General features: G+C 42.7%; 1 protein-coding gene across 1 annotated transcript; it reads right to left on the reverse strand.

The window, feature by feature from the left end:
* Window positions 1-1,243: 1,243 nt before the first annotated feature.
* On the reverse strand, window positions 1,244-14,566 carry LOC124122530 (monocarboxylate transporter 14-like). The gene is made up of 6 exons (XM_046485578.2): window positions 14,256-14,566; window positions 13,059-13,202; window positions 11,577-11,858; window positions 10,289-10,690; window positions 4,077-4,202; window positions 1,244-1,535 (listed from the first exon to the last, which is right to left on the reverse strand). The coding sequence occupies exons 1-6, from the start codon at window positions 14,443-14,445 to the stop codon at window positions 1,333-1,335; spliced, it is 1,347 nt and encodes a 448-aa protein (XP_046341534.2). The 5' UTR covers window positions 14,446-14,566; the 3' UTR covers window positions 1,244-1,332.
* Window positions 14,567-22,419: the final 7,853 nt, after the last annotated feature.

The raw sequence follows: 22,419 nt of genomic DNA on the forward strand, positions 1-22,419 counted from the left end.
GACATAGCACACAAGTGATGTTGTTGTTTGATGTTTGTTGTGTAACGCCACACTCGGCAATATTCCAGCTATATGGCGGCGGTCTGGACCAGTCAATCCAGTGATTGACATCACGAGCATCGACCCGGCTTAAAGATGTCTTCAACAACTGATCAACGTGCTTTAAGGAAACTAAACGAGTGTGATGATAAACAGACATGAACACGATCAAAACAATTCCCGGTCAGCCATGACAACCTTCAGTCGCGTCTTGCCAGAGTTCATTGAGGCACTGTGATGAATATTATTAGTACAAGAGTACTCGTGTCGTACGTGTGCGAATCAGCGTTGTATTTCCAAAACCAGAGCTCTGAAACAACTCTTGCCAATTGGATGATACATTCTCGATGTTTAGCGAGTTTATAGGATCAATTTTCGACGACTGTCTTTATGTTGTCAGTGAAGAAGAGATACGCATATACAGATACATAAGCTCGCCACATTGTATGTTTGCAATATTCCAGCTATATAACGACGGTCTGTAAATATTCGAGTCTGGACCAGACAATCCAGTGATTGATATCATGAGCATTGTTCCATGAAATTGGCATAACAAACAGGTACATCAACCAAGTCAGCGGGCCTGACCACCCGATCCCGTCAGTCGCCTCCTACGACAAGCATAGTCGCCTTTTGCGGCAAGCATGGGTTACTGAAGACCTGTTCTACCCCGGATCTTCACGGGTCAGCGAATGTGTGAGCGAATGAGTGAGTGAATGTGTGAGTAATAAAAGGTCTGCCTCCTAAGCAATAACTCCCTCCAGCACGGCAAGAGGTCAAAAAGAAAGGGAATACAGGTTCCGTCGGGGAAAGGTAGAACCTGTTGCCGTGTCGGTTGGTTTGTTGGTTTGTTGTTTAAAGCCGCACTCAGCAATATTCCAGCTATATGACGGCGGTCTGTAAATAATCGAGTCTGGACCAGACAATCCAGTGATTGACAACATGAGCATCGATCCACGCAATTGGGATCAATGACATGCATCAACCAAGTCAGCGAGCCTGACCACCCGTTAGTCGCCTTTTACGACAAGCATAGTCACCTTTGACGGCAAGCATGGGTTGCTGAAGACCTATTCTACCCCGGAATCTTGTCACTGAAATCAAATGAAATACATAACTAAAACTGATTTAATACAAAATATTACAAGGCAGAAACACAATGACGTCGTAAGGTTTTTTTGTGCAACGCGGCAGTAGTGTACCCAAGGACACACTCCTCCATATTTTGACTACAAGTGTTAGTGTTGGAAACGGAACCAGAACCAGGTGCGTGTGACGTCATAGCTGACGTCATCAGAGCCTTTCCTCTGACACAACAGCAGGGTTGTCATAGACATGCTCTCCCACCGTGTTAGGACTATACGAGTCACTGTGTTCCGACCGGAAGCAGGTACGTGTGACGTCATAAAGTAGAATTATGGCGCCCCCTAGGATGAAAAGACCTCCCGCGACGTAGAAGGACATGCCATAGTTTCCGGTCAAGTCGTATAACCAACCTTGAACAAATAAGGCGGAGGAATATGAATGATATAACTGTTATTGTACGTGAATTACTAACTGATCAGGGGGCACAGGTGGCCCAGTCGTCTAAGGCGCCGCGATTCGCTGTGCAGAGTTGCGTCCCTTGGGCACGCCAGAAACCTATGATTGTGGGTTCGAACCCCGATTATATTTTTAGGTTTGTCAGCACCATACCCGTGCTCGTGGGTTTCAACGAAGTGGTAAACGTCTGAGACCTGCATCACTTCGCGCTTTCCTCCCACATTAAGCTGACACGGCGCGATATAACTGGAATACTGTTAAAAGCGGCGTTAAACCTAACTAACTCACTCAATCACTCACTAACCGATCGATGCGGTACACACCCAGACCTAAAGGGCTGTTCACAATATTATTGTCAAGAAATATTGTTCAGAGACAATAAATGTCCCAGTGGTTCACACAGAATGGTTATTCAAAGTCCGATACGTGTCCACTGTGATGTGGCAAGCAAGTGACGTCAGACTAAATATGACGTCACAATGTCACTACAAAATCACAGACCCGTGAAGATTCCGGGGAAGAAAAGGTCTTCAGCAACCCATACTTGCCGTAAAAGGCGACTATGCTTGTCGTAAAAGGCGACTAACGGGATTGGGTGGTCAGGCTCGCTGACTTGCTTGATACATGTCATCGATCCCAATTGCGTGGATCGATGCTCATGATATCAATCACTGGATTGTCTGGTTCAGACTCGATTATTTACAGACCGCCGTCATATAGCTGGAATATTGCTGAGTGCGGCGTTAAACAACAAACAAACAAACAAACAAACAAAATCACTACTTCAAAAAGTCTCATCCTCGATTTTCTCCCGAAACCGATTTCTTTCTACCAATAGTGGTGCATATGATATGAATGGGTCACTAAAAATCAGTGATGGCACCACGTGTTTTCGCGAAAAGGGAAACATGTCCTATTCCTCCGGTAGCACGTGCTACTCCCACACTTTGTGTAAAAACAGAGTTTGTTTGCTGCTTAACGTCACAACCAGCATCGTCACGATATGACTGAAATATTGCCGATGTGACGTAAAGCATAAACTCACTCACTCACTCACAACCAACAATACAACTGTCATACAACAGCGACCTGTAAACAGAGGACCAGACAACCCAGTGATCAGAATCGTCTGGGTACGGCACCACGCTGTCAACCAAGTCACCAAACATGATTTCCGATCCATAACAGAAGTTGCCAATGAGAAAAGAGGTGTGACCTCTTCCTGTAAGGTCATGTAAGGGATAACATGTTGACAAGCTACGTGTCATTTAGTAAGTCCTCAGAATGTCCTCTGAAAGCAAAATGGGACTTTCCATGAAAATTGGTATTTTCGTACATGTTCTTAAGTACTAAACAACTGGACAATGTAGACGCCATATAGTAGAGTTCATGGTATATTAAAGGGGACGTGAAGGGGAAATCGAAATCATCCCTCTTAGCATACAATTTGGTTCAGAGGTTACCGTCATTTTAAATTTCTATGCATTGACCCAGAAAGGACACTGAATATGGTTTCTCAGATGTTTCTTTGATTTCTATCTCTGGTGGACAGACGAGGTGAAGATGCTCATTTATCTAAGCTTTGTTCAAGAAATGAAGTCGTCTATTTATCTGAAACTGAGATTGAACATCTTTACAATGCTACCTTTCTTTGATTTAACTGAAGAAGTCATAAAATCAGATTCGTATGCACAGAGAAACAGATCATCACAATTGGTACCCATGGGGATATTGCCAATCAGAAATCCAGTAACTCAAATATTCTCACATCTCCGGCAACTCGCATCATCTCACGTGACAATTGTTTCGCTAACTCTAAAACTTCACATGATAATTACTAATTTTGCCAAATCGATAATTTCTTATGACAATACCTTTCGCTGAAATATGGTTATACAAAATCCATATCGTCAAATGACAATGGTTATGCAGGACCAGTTCTATTATATTGCAAATCTTTGCTAACTCAATCTCTTATATGGAGGGGGCACAGGTGGTCCAGTCGTCTAAGGCGCCGCGGTTCGCTGTGTGGAGTTGCGTCCCTTGGGCACGCTAGAAACCTATGATTGTGGGTTCGAATCCCGGTTCGCCCCAATTATGTTTCTAGGTTTCAGCACCATACCCGTGCTCGTGGGTTTCACCGAAGTGGTAAACGTCAGAGACCTGCATCACTTCGGGCTTTCCTCCCACATTAGCTGACACGCCGCGATATAACTGGAATAATGTTAAAAGCGGCGTTAAACCCAACTCACTCACTCACTCATTCTTATATGGAAATTTCGTTACCAAACATAACTTTTCATCTGACAATTTCTTTGGTTAAATCAATACCTGATAAGACAAATGTTCTTGCTCATCTGAAGATGCAACCATTTCCTTGATTCGTCGTTGGCCAAATAATGATTTGTTAGGAATAATCAAAGTCGGCAGAAACATGGACAGCCCTAATAGGATTATTGAAACCATGACATTCATACATGACACAGGGTACCTACCGGCCATAGGCGATCCGAGGAAGACCACGATGCCTTGGAAACAGATGAGGTAGCCAAACCCTTCACTGAGTTTGTTTACTCCTATAGTGTCAGCCACCGCCACAGCTTGGAGGTACAGCCACACGCCTAGGAACATACAGCAACACACTGAGATGTGCTACAGGACCTTGACACATGCAACAGAGACTTGACACATGCAACAGAGACTTGACACACACAACAGAGACTTGACACAAACAACAGAGACTTGACACACACAACAGAGACTTGACACATGCAACAGAGACTTGACATCAATAACAGACACTTAATACATACAACTGAGACTTCACACATGTAACGGAGGCTTGACACACACAACAGAGACTGGACAGACACAACAAAGACTTGACACACACAACAGAGACTTGACACATACAACAGAGACTTGACACACATAACAGAGACTTGACACACACAACAGAGACTTGACACACATAACAGAGACTTGACACACACAACAGAGACTTGACACACATAACAGAGACTTGACACATATAACAGAGAGTTGACACATGCAACAGAGATTTGACACATACAACAGAGGCTTGACACACACAACTGAGACTTGACACATACAACAGAGGCTTGACATATACAACGAAGACTTGACACATACAAAAGAGACTTGACATATACAACAAAGACTTGACACATACAAAAGAGACTTCACACATACAACAGAGTTTTGACACACACAACAGAGACTTGACACATACAAGAGAACCTTGACACATATAACAGAGATGTGACACACACAACAGAAACTTGACACATACAACAAAGACTTGACACATACAACAGAGACTTGACACACACAACAGAGATGTGACACACACAACAGAGATGTGACACACACAACAGAGATGTGACACACACAACAGAGATGTGGCACACACAACAGAGATGTGACACATACAACAAAGACTTGACACATGCAACAGAGACTTGACACACACAACAGAGATGTGACACACACAACAGAGATGTGACACATACAACAGAGATGTGACACACACAACAGAGATGTGACACACACAACAGAGATGTGACACACTCAACAGGAACTTGACACATGCAACTTAGATTTGACACATACAACAGAGATGTGACACACACAACAGAGATGTGACACACACAACAGAGATATGACACACACAACAGAGATGTGACACACACAACAGAGATGTGACACATACAACAGAGATGTGACACACACAACAGAGATTTGACACACTCAACAGGAACTTGACACATGCAACTTAGATTTGACACATACAACAGAGATGTGACACACACAACAGAGCTATGACACACACAACAGAGATGTGACACACACAACAGAGATGTGACACACACAACAGAGATATGACACATACAACAGAGATGTGACACACACAACTGAGACATGACACATACAACAGGAACTTGACACATACAACTGAGTCATGACACACACAACAGAGACTTGACACATACAAGAGAACCTTGACACATATAACAGAGATGTGACACACACAACAGAGACTTGACACATACAACTGAGACTTGACACATACAAGAGAACCTTGACACACATAACAGAATCGTGACATACACAACGAAGACTTGACACCTGCAAAAGAGACTTGGCACATCCAACAGACATGTGGGGACATGTGTTTCTCTGATTGCACTCAGTGTTGAAGCTTCATCTCAACCCCTAAGGGACTGGTCTTAGTAAGTTTGCTCTTAGTATTGAGGCTACATACACCTCAAGGTGTGTGGGACATGTGTTGAGTGAAAATGCACTCAGTGTTGAGGCGCCACTTCAAGGTGCGGGGACGTGTGACGCCCATTCGTATGGGGCGCGCCAAGTCGTTGTACAGCGTAGGTTGCCAGAATCCGACGATCCTTTGTTCGAATCCCACGTTCACTCTGATGAGTCTTGTTTCCTCAGCATCATACCCGTGTTCGCTGGTTTCGCCAATGTGGTATACACATAAGACCTATATCACTTCGGTCTGTCCTACATGAAACTGACACGCTGTGATAAAACAGACTTATCTCACAGACTGATATCCCTTTCTGTATTGACATGACAGGAGACAAACATTGGTTTCTGCAATTCAAATTTTTTTTTAAATCATACCGCAACATGTCATCTGAACGATTGTTTACATCGTTGTTTGTTTGTGTGTTTGTTGTTTAACGCCGCACTCGGCAATATTCCAGCTATATGACGGCGGTCTGTACAAAATCGTGTCTGGACCAGACAATCCAATGATTGACATCATGCGCATCGATCCACGCAATTGGGATGCCATGTATCAACCAAGTCAGCGAGCCTGACCATCCGATGGTACGCCAGGCCATGCATAGCATATTACAGACTCGGTAGACTCGGTTTCGACTTTTATCACATCCAACAGATAATACATTGTTAAACTTATTCCGTCTTAGCTTATCCTCACGCTCATGGGTTAGTTAGCTTTAACCTTCATTGGACTATTCTCCTTTCACAAAAAGCAAATTACCATTGTCGTTTCAAATTAGAATAGGGGTATTGAGGAGAAGGGGTATTGGCGTGTGGGGGAATTGGCGCGTGGGGGTATTGGCGTGTCGGGGTATTGGCGTGTGGGGGTATTGGGGTGTAGGGGTATTGGGCAGTAGGGGTATTGAGGAGAAGGGGTATTGGCGTGTAGGGGTATTGGGGTGTAGGGGTATTGGGGTGTTGGCGTGTAGGGGTATTGGGGTGTAGGGGTATTAGGGCGTTGGCGTGTAGGGGTAAAGGGGTGTGAGGTATCTGCTTGTAGGGGTATTGGCGTGTAGGGGTATTGGCGTGTAGGGGTATTGGGATGTAGGGGTAATGGGGTGTAGGAGTATAAGAGTGTAGGGGCATTGGCGTGTAGGAATATAGGGGTGTGCGGTATTGGGGTATTGGCGTGTAGGGGTATAGGCGTGAGGGGTATTGGCGTGTAGGGGTATTGGGGTGTAGGGGTATTGGCGTGTAGGGGTATTGGGGTGTAGGGGTATGGGCGTGTAGGGGTTTTGGGGTGTTTGCGTGTAGAGGTATTGGGGTGTAGGGGTATTGGGGTGCAGGAGTATAGGGGTGTAGGGGTATTTGCGTGTAGAGGTATAGGCGTGTGGGGTATTGGCGTGTTGTGGTAATGGGGGGGTTAGAGGTATTGGCGTGTAGGAGTGTAGGGGTGTAGGGGTGTAGGGGTTTTGGCGTGTAGGGGTATTGGCGTGTAGGGGTATTGGGGTGTAGGGGTATTGGCGTGTAGGGGTATAAGCGTGTGCGGTATTGGGGTGTAGGGGTATTGGCGTGTAGGGGTATTTGGGTGTAGGGGTATTGGGGTGGTGGCGTTAAGGGGTATTGGCGTGTAGAAATATAGGGGTGTTAGGGTATTGGCATGTAGGGGTATTGGCGTGAAGGGGTATTGGCGTGTAGGTGTATTGGCGTGAAGGGGTGTTGGCGTGTAGGGGTACTGGCGTGTAGGGGTATTGGCGTGTAGGGGTATTGGCATATAGGGGTATTGGGGTGTAGGGGTGTTGGCGTGTAGGGGTATTTGGGTGTAGGGGTATTGGCGTGTAGGGGTATTTGGGTGTAGGGTTATTGGGGTGTAGGGGTATTGGCGTGTGGGGTATTGGCGTGTGGGGTATAAGAGTGTAGGGGCATTGGCGTGTAGGAATATAGGGGTGTGCGGTATTGGGGTATTGGCGTGTAGGGGTATAGGCGTGAGGGGTATTGGCGTGTAGGGGTATTGGGGTGTAGGGGTATTGGCGTGTAGGGGTATAGGCGTGTGGGGTATTGGCGTGTAGGGGTATTGGCGTGTAGGGGTATTGGGGTGTAGGGGTATGGGCGTGTAGGGGTTTTGGGGTGTTTGCGTGTAGAGGTATTGGGGTGTAGGGGTATTGGGGTGTAGGAGTATAGGGGTGTAGGGGTATTTGCGTGTAGGGGTATAGGCGTGTGGGGTATTGGCGTGTTGTGGTAATGGGGGGGTAGCGGTATTGGCGTGTAGGAGTGTAGGGGTGTAGGGGTTTTGGCGTGTAGGGGTATTGGCGTGTAGGGGTACTGGGGTGTAGGGGTATTGGAGTGTAGGGGTATTGTGGTGTTGGCGTGTAGGGTATTTGGGTGTAGGGGTATTGGCGTGTAGGGGTATTTGGGTGTAGGGTTATTGGGGTGTAGGGGTATTTGCGTGTAGAGGTATAGGCGTGTGGGGTATTGGCGTGTTGTGGTAATGGGGGGGTAGCGGTATTGGCGTGTAGGAGTGTAGGGGTGTAGGGGTTTTGGCGTGTAGGGGTATTGGCGTGTAGGGGTACTGGGGTGTAGGGGTATTGGAGTGTAGGGGTATTGTGGTGTTGGCGTGTAGGGTATTTGGGTGTAGGGGTATTGGCGTGTAGGGGTATTTGGGTGTAGGGTTATTGGGGTGTAGGGGTATTGGCGTGTGGGTTTTTTGGCGTGTGGGGTGTTGGCGTGTAGGGGTATTGGCGTGTAATATACCCGAGCCGTGGCAGGTTTACTGAGTTTCACAATCCTGAGTCAAAAGTCAGGTTCGTGGATAGCAAGTGGGGTATTGGCGTGTAGGGGTATTGGGGTGTAGGGGTATGGGCGTGTAGGGGTTTTGGGGTGTTTGCGTGTAGAGGTATTGGGGTGTAGGGGTATTGGGGTGCAGGAGTATAGGGGTGTAGGGGTATTTGCGTGTAGAGGTATAGGCGTGTGGGGTATTGGCGTGTTGTGGTAATGGGGGGGTTAGAGGTATTGGCGTGTAGGAGTGTAGGGGTGTAGGGGTGTAGGGGTTTTGGCGTGTAGGGGTATTGGCGTGTAGGGGTATTGGGGTGTAGGGGTATTGGCGTGTAGGGGTATAAGCGTGTGCGGTATTGGGGTGTAGGGGTATTGGCGTGTAGGGGTATTTGGGTGTAGGGGTATTGGGGTGGTGGCGTTAAGGGGTATTGGCGTGTAGAAATATAGGGGTGTTAGGGTATTGGCATGTAGGGGTATTGGCGTGAAGGGGTATTGGCGTGTAGGTGTATTGGCGTGAAGGGGTGTTGGCGTGTAGGGGTACTGGCGTGTAGGGGTATTGGCGTGTAGGGGTATTGGCATGTAGGGGTATTGCGGTGTAGGGGTGTAGGGGTGTTGGCGTGTAGGTGTATTTGGGTGTAGGGGTATTGGCGTGTAGGGGTATTTGGGTGTAGGGTTATTGGGGTGTAGGGGTATTGGCGTGAAGGGGTATAGGCGTGTGGGGTATTGGCGTGTAGGGGTATTGGGGTGTAGCTGTATTGGCGTGTAGGGGTATGGGATGTAGGGATGTTGGGGTGTAGGAGTATAAGAGTGTAGGGGTATTGGCGTGTAGGAGTATAGGGGTGTAGGGGTATAGGCGTGTGGGGTATTGGCGTGTAGGGGTATTGGCGTGTAGGGGTATTGGGGTGTAGGGGTATGGGCGTGTAGGGGTTTTGGGGTGTTTGCGTGTAGAGGTATTGGGGTGTAGGGGTATTGGGGTGTAGGAGTATAGGGGTGTAGGGGTATTTGCGTGTAAAGGTATAGGCGTGTGGGGTATTGGCGTGTTGTGGTAATGGGGGGGTAGCGGTATTGGCGTGTAGGAGTGTAGGGGTGTAGGGGTGTAGGGGTTTTGGCGTGTAGGGGTATTGGAGTGTAGGGGTATTGTGGTGTTGGCGTGTAGGGGTATTTGGGTGTAGGGGTATTGGCGTGTAGGGGTATTTGGGTGTAGGGTTATTGGGGTGTAGGGGTATTGGCGTGTGGGTTTTTTGGCGTGTGGGGTGTTGGTGTGTAGGGGTATTGGCGTGTAATATACCCGAGCCGTGGCAGGTTTACTGAGTTTCACAATCCTGAGTCAAAAGTCAGGTTCGTGGATAGCAAGTGACGAACAATATCTGAAGAACTGTATTTGGGTTTCGCAAGTTGGAAGATAAAATATTGAATAATTACAAAACGTATTATTGAAATATGACCAGTATAATTATAGATTCATTATAGTGATTTAAGAACATGACTATATGTTAACACCTCATCGATATATAGGGACATGGATACACTGAGATTTACACCATTGGTTACATTGGTATGACTACAGAGATTAATGAGGTTCAGAATTAAGACTTTGAGTTATTGATACATTTCAACAGATTACACGGATATAACACAAAAAACTATCACGATTCAGTACACTTACCTAAGAATGTCCCAAAAAACACAGAGTAAGCCATCAGCGTTTGAAACGACAACAACTTCGGACACGTCATAGTGGCAGCCCCACACAGAATACTGGCTGAGGCGAGGAAAGCCACCCTGTTGACACACGGGATGTCGGATATCCGAGCAAACAGCAGGCGCCCCACCATGCTGGATATACCAATGGTGGATATGAGCCAAGTCGACTTCTTCTCCGGGATATTCAGGCCGTTCGCCAGGTCAGGGAGGTGATTGAAAGGGATGAGGTAAGCCAGAGCCCCGACAACGGAACCAACAACAAAAATGGTGTATCTGATGTTGGTGAATGTTGACAGGATGGACTTCACTTTGAAGCAGAAAGCGGCAGCTGAGCAAGATTTTCTTGTTTCTTGCTTGTCTCCATCAGAAAGAAAAGTAAATACAAGATAAAAGCGATTATTCTAATTAACCTAATTACAATTAGATCGTTTTCTCCGATTCGATACCTCTTTGGGTCAGGATCTAACAAACCCTCAATACGTCTGGGGAAGTTTTTCAGCCACTCCGTTTCAAAGTTCCGATGACTGCTACAAGAAATAAATGTTTTACTTTGGAAGGAGCCAAAACAATTTATCTTTACAGGATGTGTTTTTTTCACGACACGGGTCGTATCCAGTGGAGAATTGTTTTAAGGTATTGGTTTCTCCTTGAACTATTTTCTGAAAAGAATAGACCGCCGGGGACAATAAAGTATACACCTCTGTTTGTTTGATGGTGGCTGAACATGAAACAAACCAAAGAAATGGTCATTTGAAACTGATGTACATTATTCGGGTGTCACAGGCGATATTACTCGCATCATATCAATACGTATATCACAACATGCGACTGTTTTCACCCAAGTAATAGTTTGTCAAATCCATTTGTCAAGTGTACATTTTCTTCTTCCCGGACCCGCCGTGATATTGCTGAAATATTGCTAAACGCGGCGTACAACAATACTCACTCACTCACTCACTCACTCGTTTTCCCGGCAGTATGTAATCTACGAACCATGTTCTATATTTCTGTGTTCTTTATTATGTATTCAGAGATGAAATATTATATTTATGTGGAAAATTAAAATCGACAGTTCCCTCTAAAGACCAGTAAGGAATTACAGGACGAATATTTGGCTTCTCAAACTTGGTTATCTCATATCGACGCCTCTTATGAACATATCCATTTTGTCAGGTCACTCCATATATATTCGAAGTATCCTTGACTTATTCTACGTTCACTGTCCAATGTCCTATTGGTTTCAATCCTACCTGATGTTCTGGATTCGGTTGCCATATCTCTGAGTTCCTGCCTGGTGTAAAACGGCCTGAAAAGTGCCCCAAACACTGCACAGTTGAGGACAAGCCCACCTGTAATCAACAACGCCCCTCGCCAGGTGTACACTGACATCATCATCTGGAGGAGAGGAGGGAGAGCCAGGGTTCCCACACCTCCTCCGAGAGACCCAAGGGCGTTGGCCAGAGACCGACGTTTATCAAAGTACTGGTTCACGATGACGGTGGCGGACACAAACAGTAGGCTGAAGCCCAAACCTGGAGAGAGATCATGAATACTGAATTATTAAAGTAATTAAGAAGAACCATGATTAAAACCAATCAATTAAAACCATCGTTAACTTTATAGTTCAAGGACAGATGCACGTGATAATAAGTTGTTCGGCCCACGATAGAGTGAGTTAAAATTTAACGTCACATCGGCAATATTTCAGCCATATCGTGACGAGAACTGACACATTATACATAGATTTACATGGAATAAAAAAAATCTTTGAGGATACAGCCACTAACCATCTAGGTCACAATTATACATTTCCAATATAAAATCTAGCTATCTACACAATTTAGAATTTATCGATGAGTTCAATTTCTTTTAAAAAAACTATAATTAAATGTGAATTAATAGTATTAAAAAGATCCTCAATTGATTATTTTGAATATTTATCCCTTGTGATGGAGAAATCAACACAGTCAAGCAGGACATGCTTGACGGTGATTCTTTCATCACAAGGGATACAAAATGGAGGATCCTCACCTTTCAATAAATATTCATTTGTATACCTGCTATGGCCAATACGACATCGTCGTATTATGATCTCATCAAATCTGGACTGACAACCCAGGTAGGTGTAACCGATATTTGGTTTAATGTCATGTAATGTATTGATAGAACAGCAGCTATATATTGTGGCTGTGTGTTTTCATTTTAAATGTGGATGAGTTTTGTTTTACGCCGCTTAGAATTAGTATTTCAGTTACATCACGACGTGTTAGCTTGGTATGGGAGGAAAGCCCGAAGGACGTCGAACGCTTTGGAGAAACCCAGGAGCACGGGTATGCCTCTGACAATGCAAGGTTTATAATCGGGGTGACAATACGATCACGTTTTCTTTTAAATACTGATGGACCCCTACCCTTGCTTCATGAGGGAGTAGTGGGAGTGTATAGTAGACGACACTGAGTGTATCGTAGACGCCATTCACTCACGGGAATGTCCGCACATTCCGATTCAATACAAATAGAAGGTTGACATTACTGTTACCTATTTTTCGACAATTGTTAATGTCCATCTCTGTATTTTATAACTCAGCGAAATATATTTCCCGAAGAGTTTGTACTGATTGTTTCAAACAATATACGTGGTACCCTGCCGAGATGGTAAGACACTCCATGTTCTTGAATGTCAACAATCTGAAGCTTCCTGACGTCACTACAGGTGGCGGGCCGCATTCTTACCTTGGAGAACCCCATAGCTGAGATACAGGAAGAGCAGACTATTAGCCAGGAAACTGACACTGCAGCCTACACACGCCAACACAGCCCCCAATACGGCTGTCGCTCGAGTTCCCAGCAGGCCGAGGACGATCACATCTAGGGGTCCTATAATCAAACAACACGTATCAGTTACATGAATAAAATAATGACATCATTAGTTTGGTCAAAACATTTCTTCCCATGTTTAGGGACGTTCGTCTGTCAAACGTTAATCCGTGAAAGCAATGGTCCTGTTTTCAAACAGTCCTCTTTAGAATGTAGCTAAGTCTGCTACAATGCACATGTTGGTATGCTCGTATGTTCAAAATATAAATTTCTGCGATTTCATGAAAAGAAAATTCAAAACTTGTCTCACTAAAAAGGGTGGGTATTTCGATTACCCTTGCTGCGTCACATCACAATATATTAAACCATGGTACTTACTGTTACCCTGCCTGGCGCTCGGCATTATGGGATAAATCTAGATAAGAGTATAACGTGTCTGAGAGGGGCATTCATGCTTAACTACAACATTGTATGTCAGTGAACCATAAAACCGGCAGTACAAGCAAACACGCATGCGCGTCGCTATAAACGTGCAATATTCTTGACCGTGACGTTGAACCCATTTCACCCCACCTCGTATCATGATCCGATTTTTCAAAAATAAAGACGTCATTTAGCCAGGTAAGGAAAACAGATCGGATAACGATCCATATAGTTCCTGTGCTTTCTAATATTGTCCATAGATTCCTAATGATATCCATAAACCTCTTATATTTGAAATATCATGAGAAAAAACTATTGGAAAGATCAGTCTTGCCATGTTCTTTCCAAGTTTAGAAATGATACTTTTTTCTTCTAGTGTATGTTTTGACTTCTTTCAGACTACTATCGACACTAGGCATGTCCCGAACTGAGAAAAAAAAATCGATATATTATAAATGTCCTCGAAGATTTAACGAGAATTAATTGTGTATAGCACCCACGTAGGATGAGTTGGTAAGGCGACAGTTAACCTTCTAGCGCTTCACAGGCAGGTGCGTGGTATACTTCCGAGGGAGCTGAGAATGATTAACGGATGCACACCGATCCACTGGCTTGGGTGATAATGTTTATAGAAGTACCCACATCATTATCATCATCATCATCATCATCATCATCATCATCAGAGCTTACCAAGCAACAACAGCAGTCCACTGAGAAGAGATCCAATCCAGGCTGTCTCACCCCGAGAACTTTTAAACTGATCCAGGAGCTCCACGTATATGACGCCGAATGACTGCATGAGTCCAAACACAATGAAGTGGATGTAGAACGAGCCCAGCACGCACACCCAGGCCCAGCCAGTGTCCTTCTGACGAGCCATAGCTGATGAGACAGGCAGCAGTGAGCTGTAAGATGAGGATGTATGAGTGAGTGAGGTGGTCTAAAGCGCCGCAGTTCGCTGTCGCACATCCCCCAGGCGTGCCCTGAGTATACGATCGGGGGTTCGAATCCCAGAAAGGTGTTTTTAGCACTCCCCATAGTGAATGTGCAATTCGGGTATTCCTCCTAGATCAGTTTCAGAGAACCATTCTCACAAATGCCGCTTTTCAGAGAATTCTAGTTATATCACGGCGTATCAGCTTAATATGGGAGGAAAGCCCAAAGTGGTGCAGGTCTCAGACAATTACCTTGAGAGTTTGTTAAACAACTGTTTCAACACTTCATGACAGTGTCATTGAGACGAGTTGATATGGACACATAAAAACTCTCATGCCATTTAAGACGAATTGTAGTTTTCGGATTTATATCTATTTTGCTTTTCATCGGTATGATTTTGTAGCATATAGTTGGCCTCTAAAACATATACATAATTATTAAGATTGGAGGTACGTCTCCCGGTTGGTGCCTTCCCGTCAGCCCGGCACCTGTTGAACTCGCCTTGGGTGTATTAATCCCAAAGAACAAACGGTGCTTTCATTTTGCTGCACCCTGTGAAATAAGTCCTCAAACATATTACAAATCCTAACAATCAGAACAATCACAACAATTCCCATCCATTAACTGTCTCTTGTATGTGGTGAAGACGTCGATCTCGATGTAGCGACGTTTTCATTTCGGCGGTCAGGTACCGAGGACAGCAGGACTCCACCCAAGCTTGCTCTCTCTTAAAACTATCTATAATCGTGAACAGATTGGGATGATATTCGGAAAGAGGCATGTCGTAAGGGGCGACTAACGGGATCGGGTGGTCAGGCTCGCTGACTTGGTTGATGCATGTCATCGATCCCAATTGCGTGGATTGATGTTCATGATGTCAATCACTGGATTATCTGGTCCAGACTCGATTATTTACAGACCGCCGTCATATAGCTGGAATATTGCTGAGTGCGGCGTTAAACAACAAACAATCAATCATGATGTGTCGGTGCCACCCTTCCACGTGGTTGGTTGTTCTAGGGTCCACAGTTGCGATGTGGTTTGGTCATGGTCACGTTCTACCCAGTAACTCCCCACATTGTCCTTAGACGTTTCAAGGTTGGCACCTTCTGAAGCATCTTCCAGCGCCAGAGCATCACTCAGAACATGCAGGGGAACCACTGGAAAGACAATGGCACTCCTTACAAGGCGACAAACTTCAGGGTTTTCCTTTTACACTTTAGCAAGGCCATAATTCTGGAAGTTGTTTTTTTTCAAATAGCTTGGCTAAAATTTAAAGCAAACACACCACAAGCATGGAACACAAGACGGATGGCGTCCTGAGCTGCCAACAAAGTAGAGGGTCTTTTAGGGAAGTTAATAATCGTTCATAGATTGATTGCATCTTGTCTGGAAGTAGTCCATAGACAAGCGGGCACATGTTGTCTTGTTGTCTGCCATAGCATGCGTGGTGTTAAGTTGGGTGAGAATGTCAGGACAAACGTTTATATGACGATGCTTCTGACCAAAGGCGAAGGTTTTCTTCAGTTTCAAAGATCAAGAATTTGTTCTGATCGCTACCCGATGCCAATAGGATGTTATCGCCTGTGCATTTGCCATATTGCAATGACAAAACATTGTCCAACATCTTTTATAGTTATGTTAAATTGCCTTGTGTATGCGTGTTTAAATCTAATAAGTGTCCACTGTTAATACCATAAACTGGTCCATTAATGACCGAAGTTCAGTGGCATAATATGGGGACCGACATGGCATGCCTGAGTTTTACTTTGTCCTGCATTTTCTATGTATTGCTACTGTCCAACCCAGATATTTCATCCTGCTAGTCCCTTATTTACATAGACCCGTGAAGATCCCGGGGTAGAATAGATCTTCAGCAACCCATGCTTGTCGTAAAAGGCGACAATGCTTGTCGTAAGAGGCGACTAACGGGATCGGGTGGTCAGGCTCGCTGACTTGGTTGATGCATGTCATCGATCCCAGTTGCGTGGATAGATGCTGATGATGTCAATCACTGGAGTGTCTGGTCCAGACTCGATTATTTACAGACTGCCGTCATATAGCTGGAATATTGCTGAGTGCGGCGTTAAACAACAAACCAACCAACCAACCGTCCCTTATTTATATGAACCGTCTGTATTAGCATGTATTTGCATTATTGTGTACATTGATTTTTCTACTTTTACTTTTACTTTTACTTTATGCTTTCGTGCCTGTATTTTATGTACATTATTTTAGAAATAGTCGCTCATAGCCCAGTAAAGAATGGCTCGTTACAGTTTTAGAAACTGGGTATGTTCCCGTCACCATACAATACTGTTTTCACATCATTGGTTTGGTTTGGTTTGTTGTTTAACGCCGCACTCAGCAATATTCCAGCTGTATGAAGGCGGTCTGTAAATAATCGAGTCTGGACCAGGCAATCCAGTGATTAATATCATGAGCATCGATCCACGCAATTGGGATCGATGACATGCATCAACCAAGTCAGCGAGCCTGACCACCCGATCCCGCTAGTCACCTTTTACGACAAGCATAGTCACCTTTTACGACAAGCATGGGTTGCTGAAGACCTATTCTACCCCGGAATCTTCACGGGTCGTTTTCACATCAACGACCTTTGTGTTGTAGTACATAGTGCTTCTATTGTTACGAGAACAAGTAGAACAAATGAAGAGGAACTGCCATGCTGCAATGTTTGAAATATGTCTTTCTACTTTATGACTATTGATATCACTATATCCAATTCCTAAACAAGCAGGAATAAGTTGGCAATATAGAGTACCGTAATTTAGGTCTACATAAATACATTTTTAAAGTATTCAATATCATGAGCATGTGTTTGTGAATCGCTACCAAGGAGTAATGATACAGAAAACTAATAATGAACGACCAAGCCAACTACTACTACGCAAATTGCTAATTCTAGAACTACTACTACTACTACTACTACTACTACGGCTACGAATACTACTGCTACTATAACACAAATTGATACTAGTTTATGTCTAGAAATACTACTGCTACTATTACACAAATTGATACTAGTTTATGTCTAGAAATACTACTACTATTACTACTAATACTAATACTACAACTACTACTACTACTACAACTATTATTACCAAATTGATCCTAGTTAATGCCTACAAATACTATTACTACCACTACTGCTACTACTACTGCTACTACTACTACTACTACTACTACTACTACGACTACTACTGCTACTATTAAACAAATGTATACTAGTTGATGTCTAGAAATACTGCTGGTACTACTACTACTACTATTACACAAATTGATACTAGTTAATGCCTTGAAATAGTACGACGACTACTACTACTACTACTACTTCTACAATAATTACACAAATTGATACTAGTTAATGCCTTGAAATAGTACGACGACGACTACTTCTACTACTACTGCTACTACTACCTACTTCTACAATAATTACACAAATTGACACTAGTTAATGCCTTGAAATACTACGACGGCTACTACAACTACTACTTCTACTACTACTACTACTACACAAATTGCTAATAGTTAATTCTAGAACTACTATTACTACTACTACTACGGCTACGACTACCACTGCTACTATTACACAAATTGATACTAGTTTATGTCTAGAAATACTACTATTACACAAATTGATACTAGTTTATGTCTAGAAATACTGCTATTACACAAATTGATACTACTTTATGTCTAGAAATACTACTACTGCTATTACACAAATTGATACTAGTCTATGTCTAGAAATACTACTGTTACACAAATTGATACTAGTCTATGTCTAGAAATACTACTATTACACAAATTGATACTAGTCTATGTCTAGAAATACTACTATTACACAAATTGATACTACTTTATGTCTAGAAATACTACTACTGCTATTACACAAATTGATACTAGTCTATGTCTAGAAATACTACTATTACACAAATTGATACTAGTTTATGTCTAGAAATACTACTACTATTACACAAATTGATACTAGTTTATGTCTAGAAATACTACTATTACACAAATCGATACTAGTTTATGTCTAAACATACTACTACTACTATTACATAAATTGATACTAGTTAATGCCTACAAATACTATTACTACCACTACTGCTACTACTACTACTGTTACTGCTACTACTACTGCTACTACTACTACTACTACTACTACTTCTGCTATTAAACAAATTTATACTAGTTGATGTCTAGAAATACTGCTAGTACTACTACTATTGCACAAATTGATACTAGTTTATGTCTAAAATTACTACTACTACTACTACTACACAAATTGCTACTAGTTAATGTCTAGAAATACTACTACTATTGCTACTACTACTACTACTACTAATTATAATAATAATAATAATAATAATAATAATAATAATAATAATAATAATAATAATAACAATAATAATAATACACAAACTGCTACTAGTAAGTGTCTCTAATATGATGGATTTTATGCCAGGTTATGAAGAGTATACAGCTATAAGGTTATATGCCAATGCAATCTTTACTCTAAGCAGCTGAGCACATCACATGTACAAAGCATGAAATTGAATGAAAGTCAAGTGCTGATTTCCCCCATCACAGCACAGAGTTAGCGAGAAGACCATCGTGGAGATTTTACCCATATGCTAAACCATTCCCGTCGACGTCCTAAGTCGAAGTAGATGTCTGTTCAACAATAAAACAACCTCCCCAGCTTGATACCGGGTGAGGAACGTTGCTTTATGCAATAACCAAAAGCTATTATCCATGTCCACAATTTTCTTAATATAACAATATGATTTAATGTATTGTTTGCAGTGAAGCCGAAACACTGTTACACTTCATACCAGATATCTCACAATGAAGAATTTTGTCCATTTGCGAACGACAAATCGTAAATTAACAAATTAAAATTTATTGTTTAAGTCACTTAAAGAAGTAAGAATTGTTGAAAAAACGAAAATAAATGCGCAAGACTTACCCTATGGAGAGGAGAACTGAAGGCCGACGGCGGTTGAAATCTGCGGATAGAGTGGTACAGATTAGACCAGTGTTTAAACAAGAATGTCAACACAGATGCAGCATTGAACAAGACGTCAGAAGGCAAATAGCGTCACGTTTGTGTCTTGATGTCATCCATTGTAGCATTACCGTGGATTACAGGCTTAGCGGACAGAAGAAAGTGTTGCCCGGAGTTCGCCCCCTGTCATTGCTAGCTCATGCCTTCCGACTGTGGTGCATGCAATGCGGTAATGGTTAATTAACAGCGGTTCTCTGTGTGGAGCTGAATGGTAGAGCCCTATCAAATCCGCATTTTAAAAATATTGTTTTTTAACAGCTTGGTGTTACTGTTAATTTGTCATTCAGGAAGTCGAGTCTTTGTATCGTCTTCATTGTATATTTTAGCAATATGAAGTTTATTTTCGGTGTTTTTATTGTTCTCCTTCCGTGTCAGTCCATGTTGGTTAGATATTTATTTAGCTACAGCTACAAAACCAGATATATTTTATGTTTAAAATGGGGAACTCGAATTATTTTTAAGAAAAATACCTTGCAACAACGTATTTTTTGTGGCAGGCAAATTCTTTTTTTCAGCAATTAATTATTTCAATAATTCTTCTTTTAAGAGACATTCCTAGCCTGGTGTGTGTGCGTGTGTGTGCGTATGTGTGTGTGTAGTGTAGTGTAATAAATAGTGCTGGCAAACGGAGATACTGTGGCACAGTTTAAAATGGAGTCCCAAATCAGACACATTATCCTGACTCCGAACAAGGAGTCCTTGTTGGGAAAATCAGGGTGTTGATTCCCCAAACTTGTTTATTACTGCATTTGTATCACGTCTAAAATGTATTTATGAACAGGATTGGCATTCAGCAATTTTCGGAAGCTCTAAAATGTATCACTATTTATTATTTAAAATGTCATTTTGTGTTGAACCATATATATCAGCTGTAACTATTGATAAATTTAGATCGGCAATAGCTCGTTTTCGTTGCAGTTCGCATTCCTTATATATTGAAACGGGAAGATTTAACAATGTACCTAGAAACTTAAGGATTTGTAAATTATGCAATATTGGTTATGTGGAAAATGAATACCACTTTTTGTTATTTTGCAAAGCCTATGATAATTTAAGACAACAATATATCCATGAAATGTTTTATGTCCATCCTACCCTGGATATATTTAATATGTTAATGTCTGACTGTAACCAAACTACAATTCAAAATACCGCAATGTATTTGTATAATGCCTTTATCCACCGTGACTTAATAATTAATACTGTGGACCAATATATGTACCATGGGCCGTTGGCCTAAACATGTACAAAATAAAGAAACTTGACTTTTCAGGCCAACCGACTTCATCCAAGTAAATTACTCTGCAGGGTTGCTTCTTTTCTCGAACCCACTGCCATAGACGTTCAGAAAGCCTCTCCCTGCAAACACACTGGTCTGATATGATATGACACCTGGCTAGGTTGACACTGATTTCTTTACCGTTCAGTAGTACAGAACCCTCAGCAAAATCAACACTGACACTGACTTGCACATCGTATTGTTTTCTTTATAACTTCGAAAAAATTGCCATTTTCGCTCCCCACACGTTAGGTCATGTCAGAAGACCATGTAACCAAAACTTGCAAGTTAAATAATGAAGGGCAACAGTTAGCCGTTTGAAGATAACAACCTACTTTCAAACCAGTATGTCAAAATCGTTCGTAACTTTAAACATTTAACATTTCCAGTGGGCAATAAATGGACGTTATCCTGACTTCTTATTTAACCCCACTTTGGCTACAACTACAGTCAGATCTGGATCAACGTGGCAGTGAAGTCAGTTGTGACTTACACTTTTGATCCCATAAATGACATTCAATTATGGCAGAGAATGAGGGATTGAAACATATTTTTAAGCCAAATATGACTTTGGATATAATTTATCTTTGTACCTAGTATTCGAGCCCATAATTCGAGAGTGAGTGAGTGAGTGAGTGAGTGAGGCTAGCCACCTATTGGACAGTATTACACATATTACAACATTATCACGCATTTGAACCATGTTCATGAACATGAACCTTCGGCGCTTACCAGCGAACGCTTGAACCACGAGCCAATCTAAAAGCCTAAGGGACCGGCCAGTAATTCGGGTGTGGGTTGAAGGGGGGTAAAAAAATGGGCGTCACATTCTGTAACCTTTTGTGGGAATCGAACCAGTATCGAGCCAAAGCTTTCACCATAAGGCAATCAATCCTGCAGTACCACTCGGGACAACTCGGGTCCACTCGGCTTCCACCGCGGCTCGTCTCGGTCAACCAGTTCCTTGTACCTATTGGACCGAGACGAGCCGAGTACTCTCGAACTCATCGTGATCTAAGACAGTGTTGTCTCCCTTTATGGTTATTTTACTGACGCTTCATTTTATCATTTAACTCACGTGATCGGCTCAAGGGAATTTAGGTTGAGAGATCATCCCAAGGGAGACTGTTGACATATCTTTTTTATCCCCTTAATCAGGGATTATACTTACAATATGGGGAATGATACATACATTTCTTAGGCATGTATACATAGGAAACTTTACATGTTTCCCCACCCGAGGAAATGCTCACATTTCAAACCCTTGTAAATTTAGAAAGTAGTCACATATTTTCGAACTTATGACAATCAAAAGAAATGAATTTGAAATACGATATGAGCAGGTACTTACTTGGGTATAAACTTCGGAAGTCATTCTAGGACATTTATGTAAATCCACTTTGTTACATAATATAAATTGTTCTTTGGATATTTAGAATTACAACTCAGACAACAAAAAGATGCACAAATATTGGAAAGAGGGGCTGTGCTTCACGGTGTGTGACCCATGTTCTGCTTGGTAATAATACAACATAAGAACCAGA

This window comes from Haliotis rufescens, unplaced genomic scaffold (assembly GCF_023055435.1).
Source record: "Haliotis rufescens isolate VD_foot unplaced genomic scaffold, xgHalRufe1.0.p SCAF_9, whole genome shotgun sequence".
In the NCBI taxonomy this organism is placed as follows: Eukaryota; Metazoa; Mollusca; class Gastropoda; order Lepetellida; family Haliotidae; genus Haliotis; species Haliotis rufescens.

What these genes read in the sequence shown, in the direction of transcription:
- LOC124122530 (XM_046485578.2), bottom strand. Translation starts at nt 14,445, where the DNA reads ATGGCTCGTCAGAAGGACACTGGCTGGGCCTGGGTGTGCGTGCTGGGC. An exon ending in AACCGAATCCAGAACATCAG is followed by an intron (nt 10,691 to 11,576) that starts GTAGGATTGAAA and finishes CTTTTCTTTCTG; the next exon opens with ATGGAGACAAGCAAGAAACA. An exon ending in CCTCGGATCGCCTATGGCCG is followed by an intron (nt 1,536 to 4,076) that starts GTAGGTACCCTG and finishes TATTTGTTCAAG; the next exon opens with GTTGGTTATACGACTTGACC.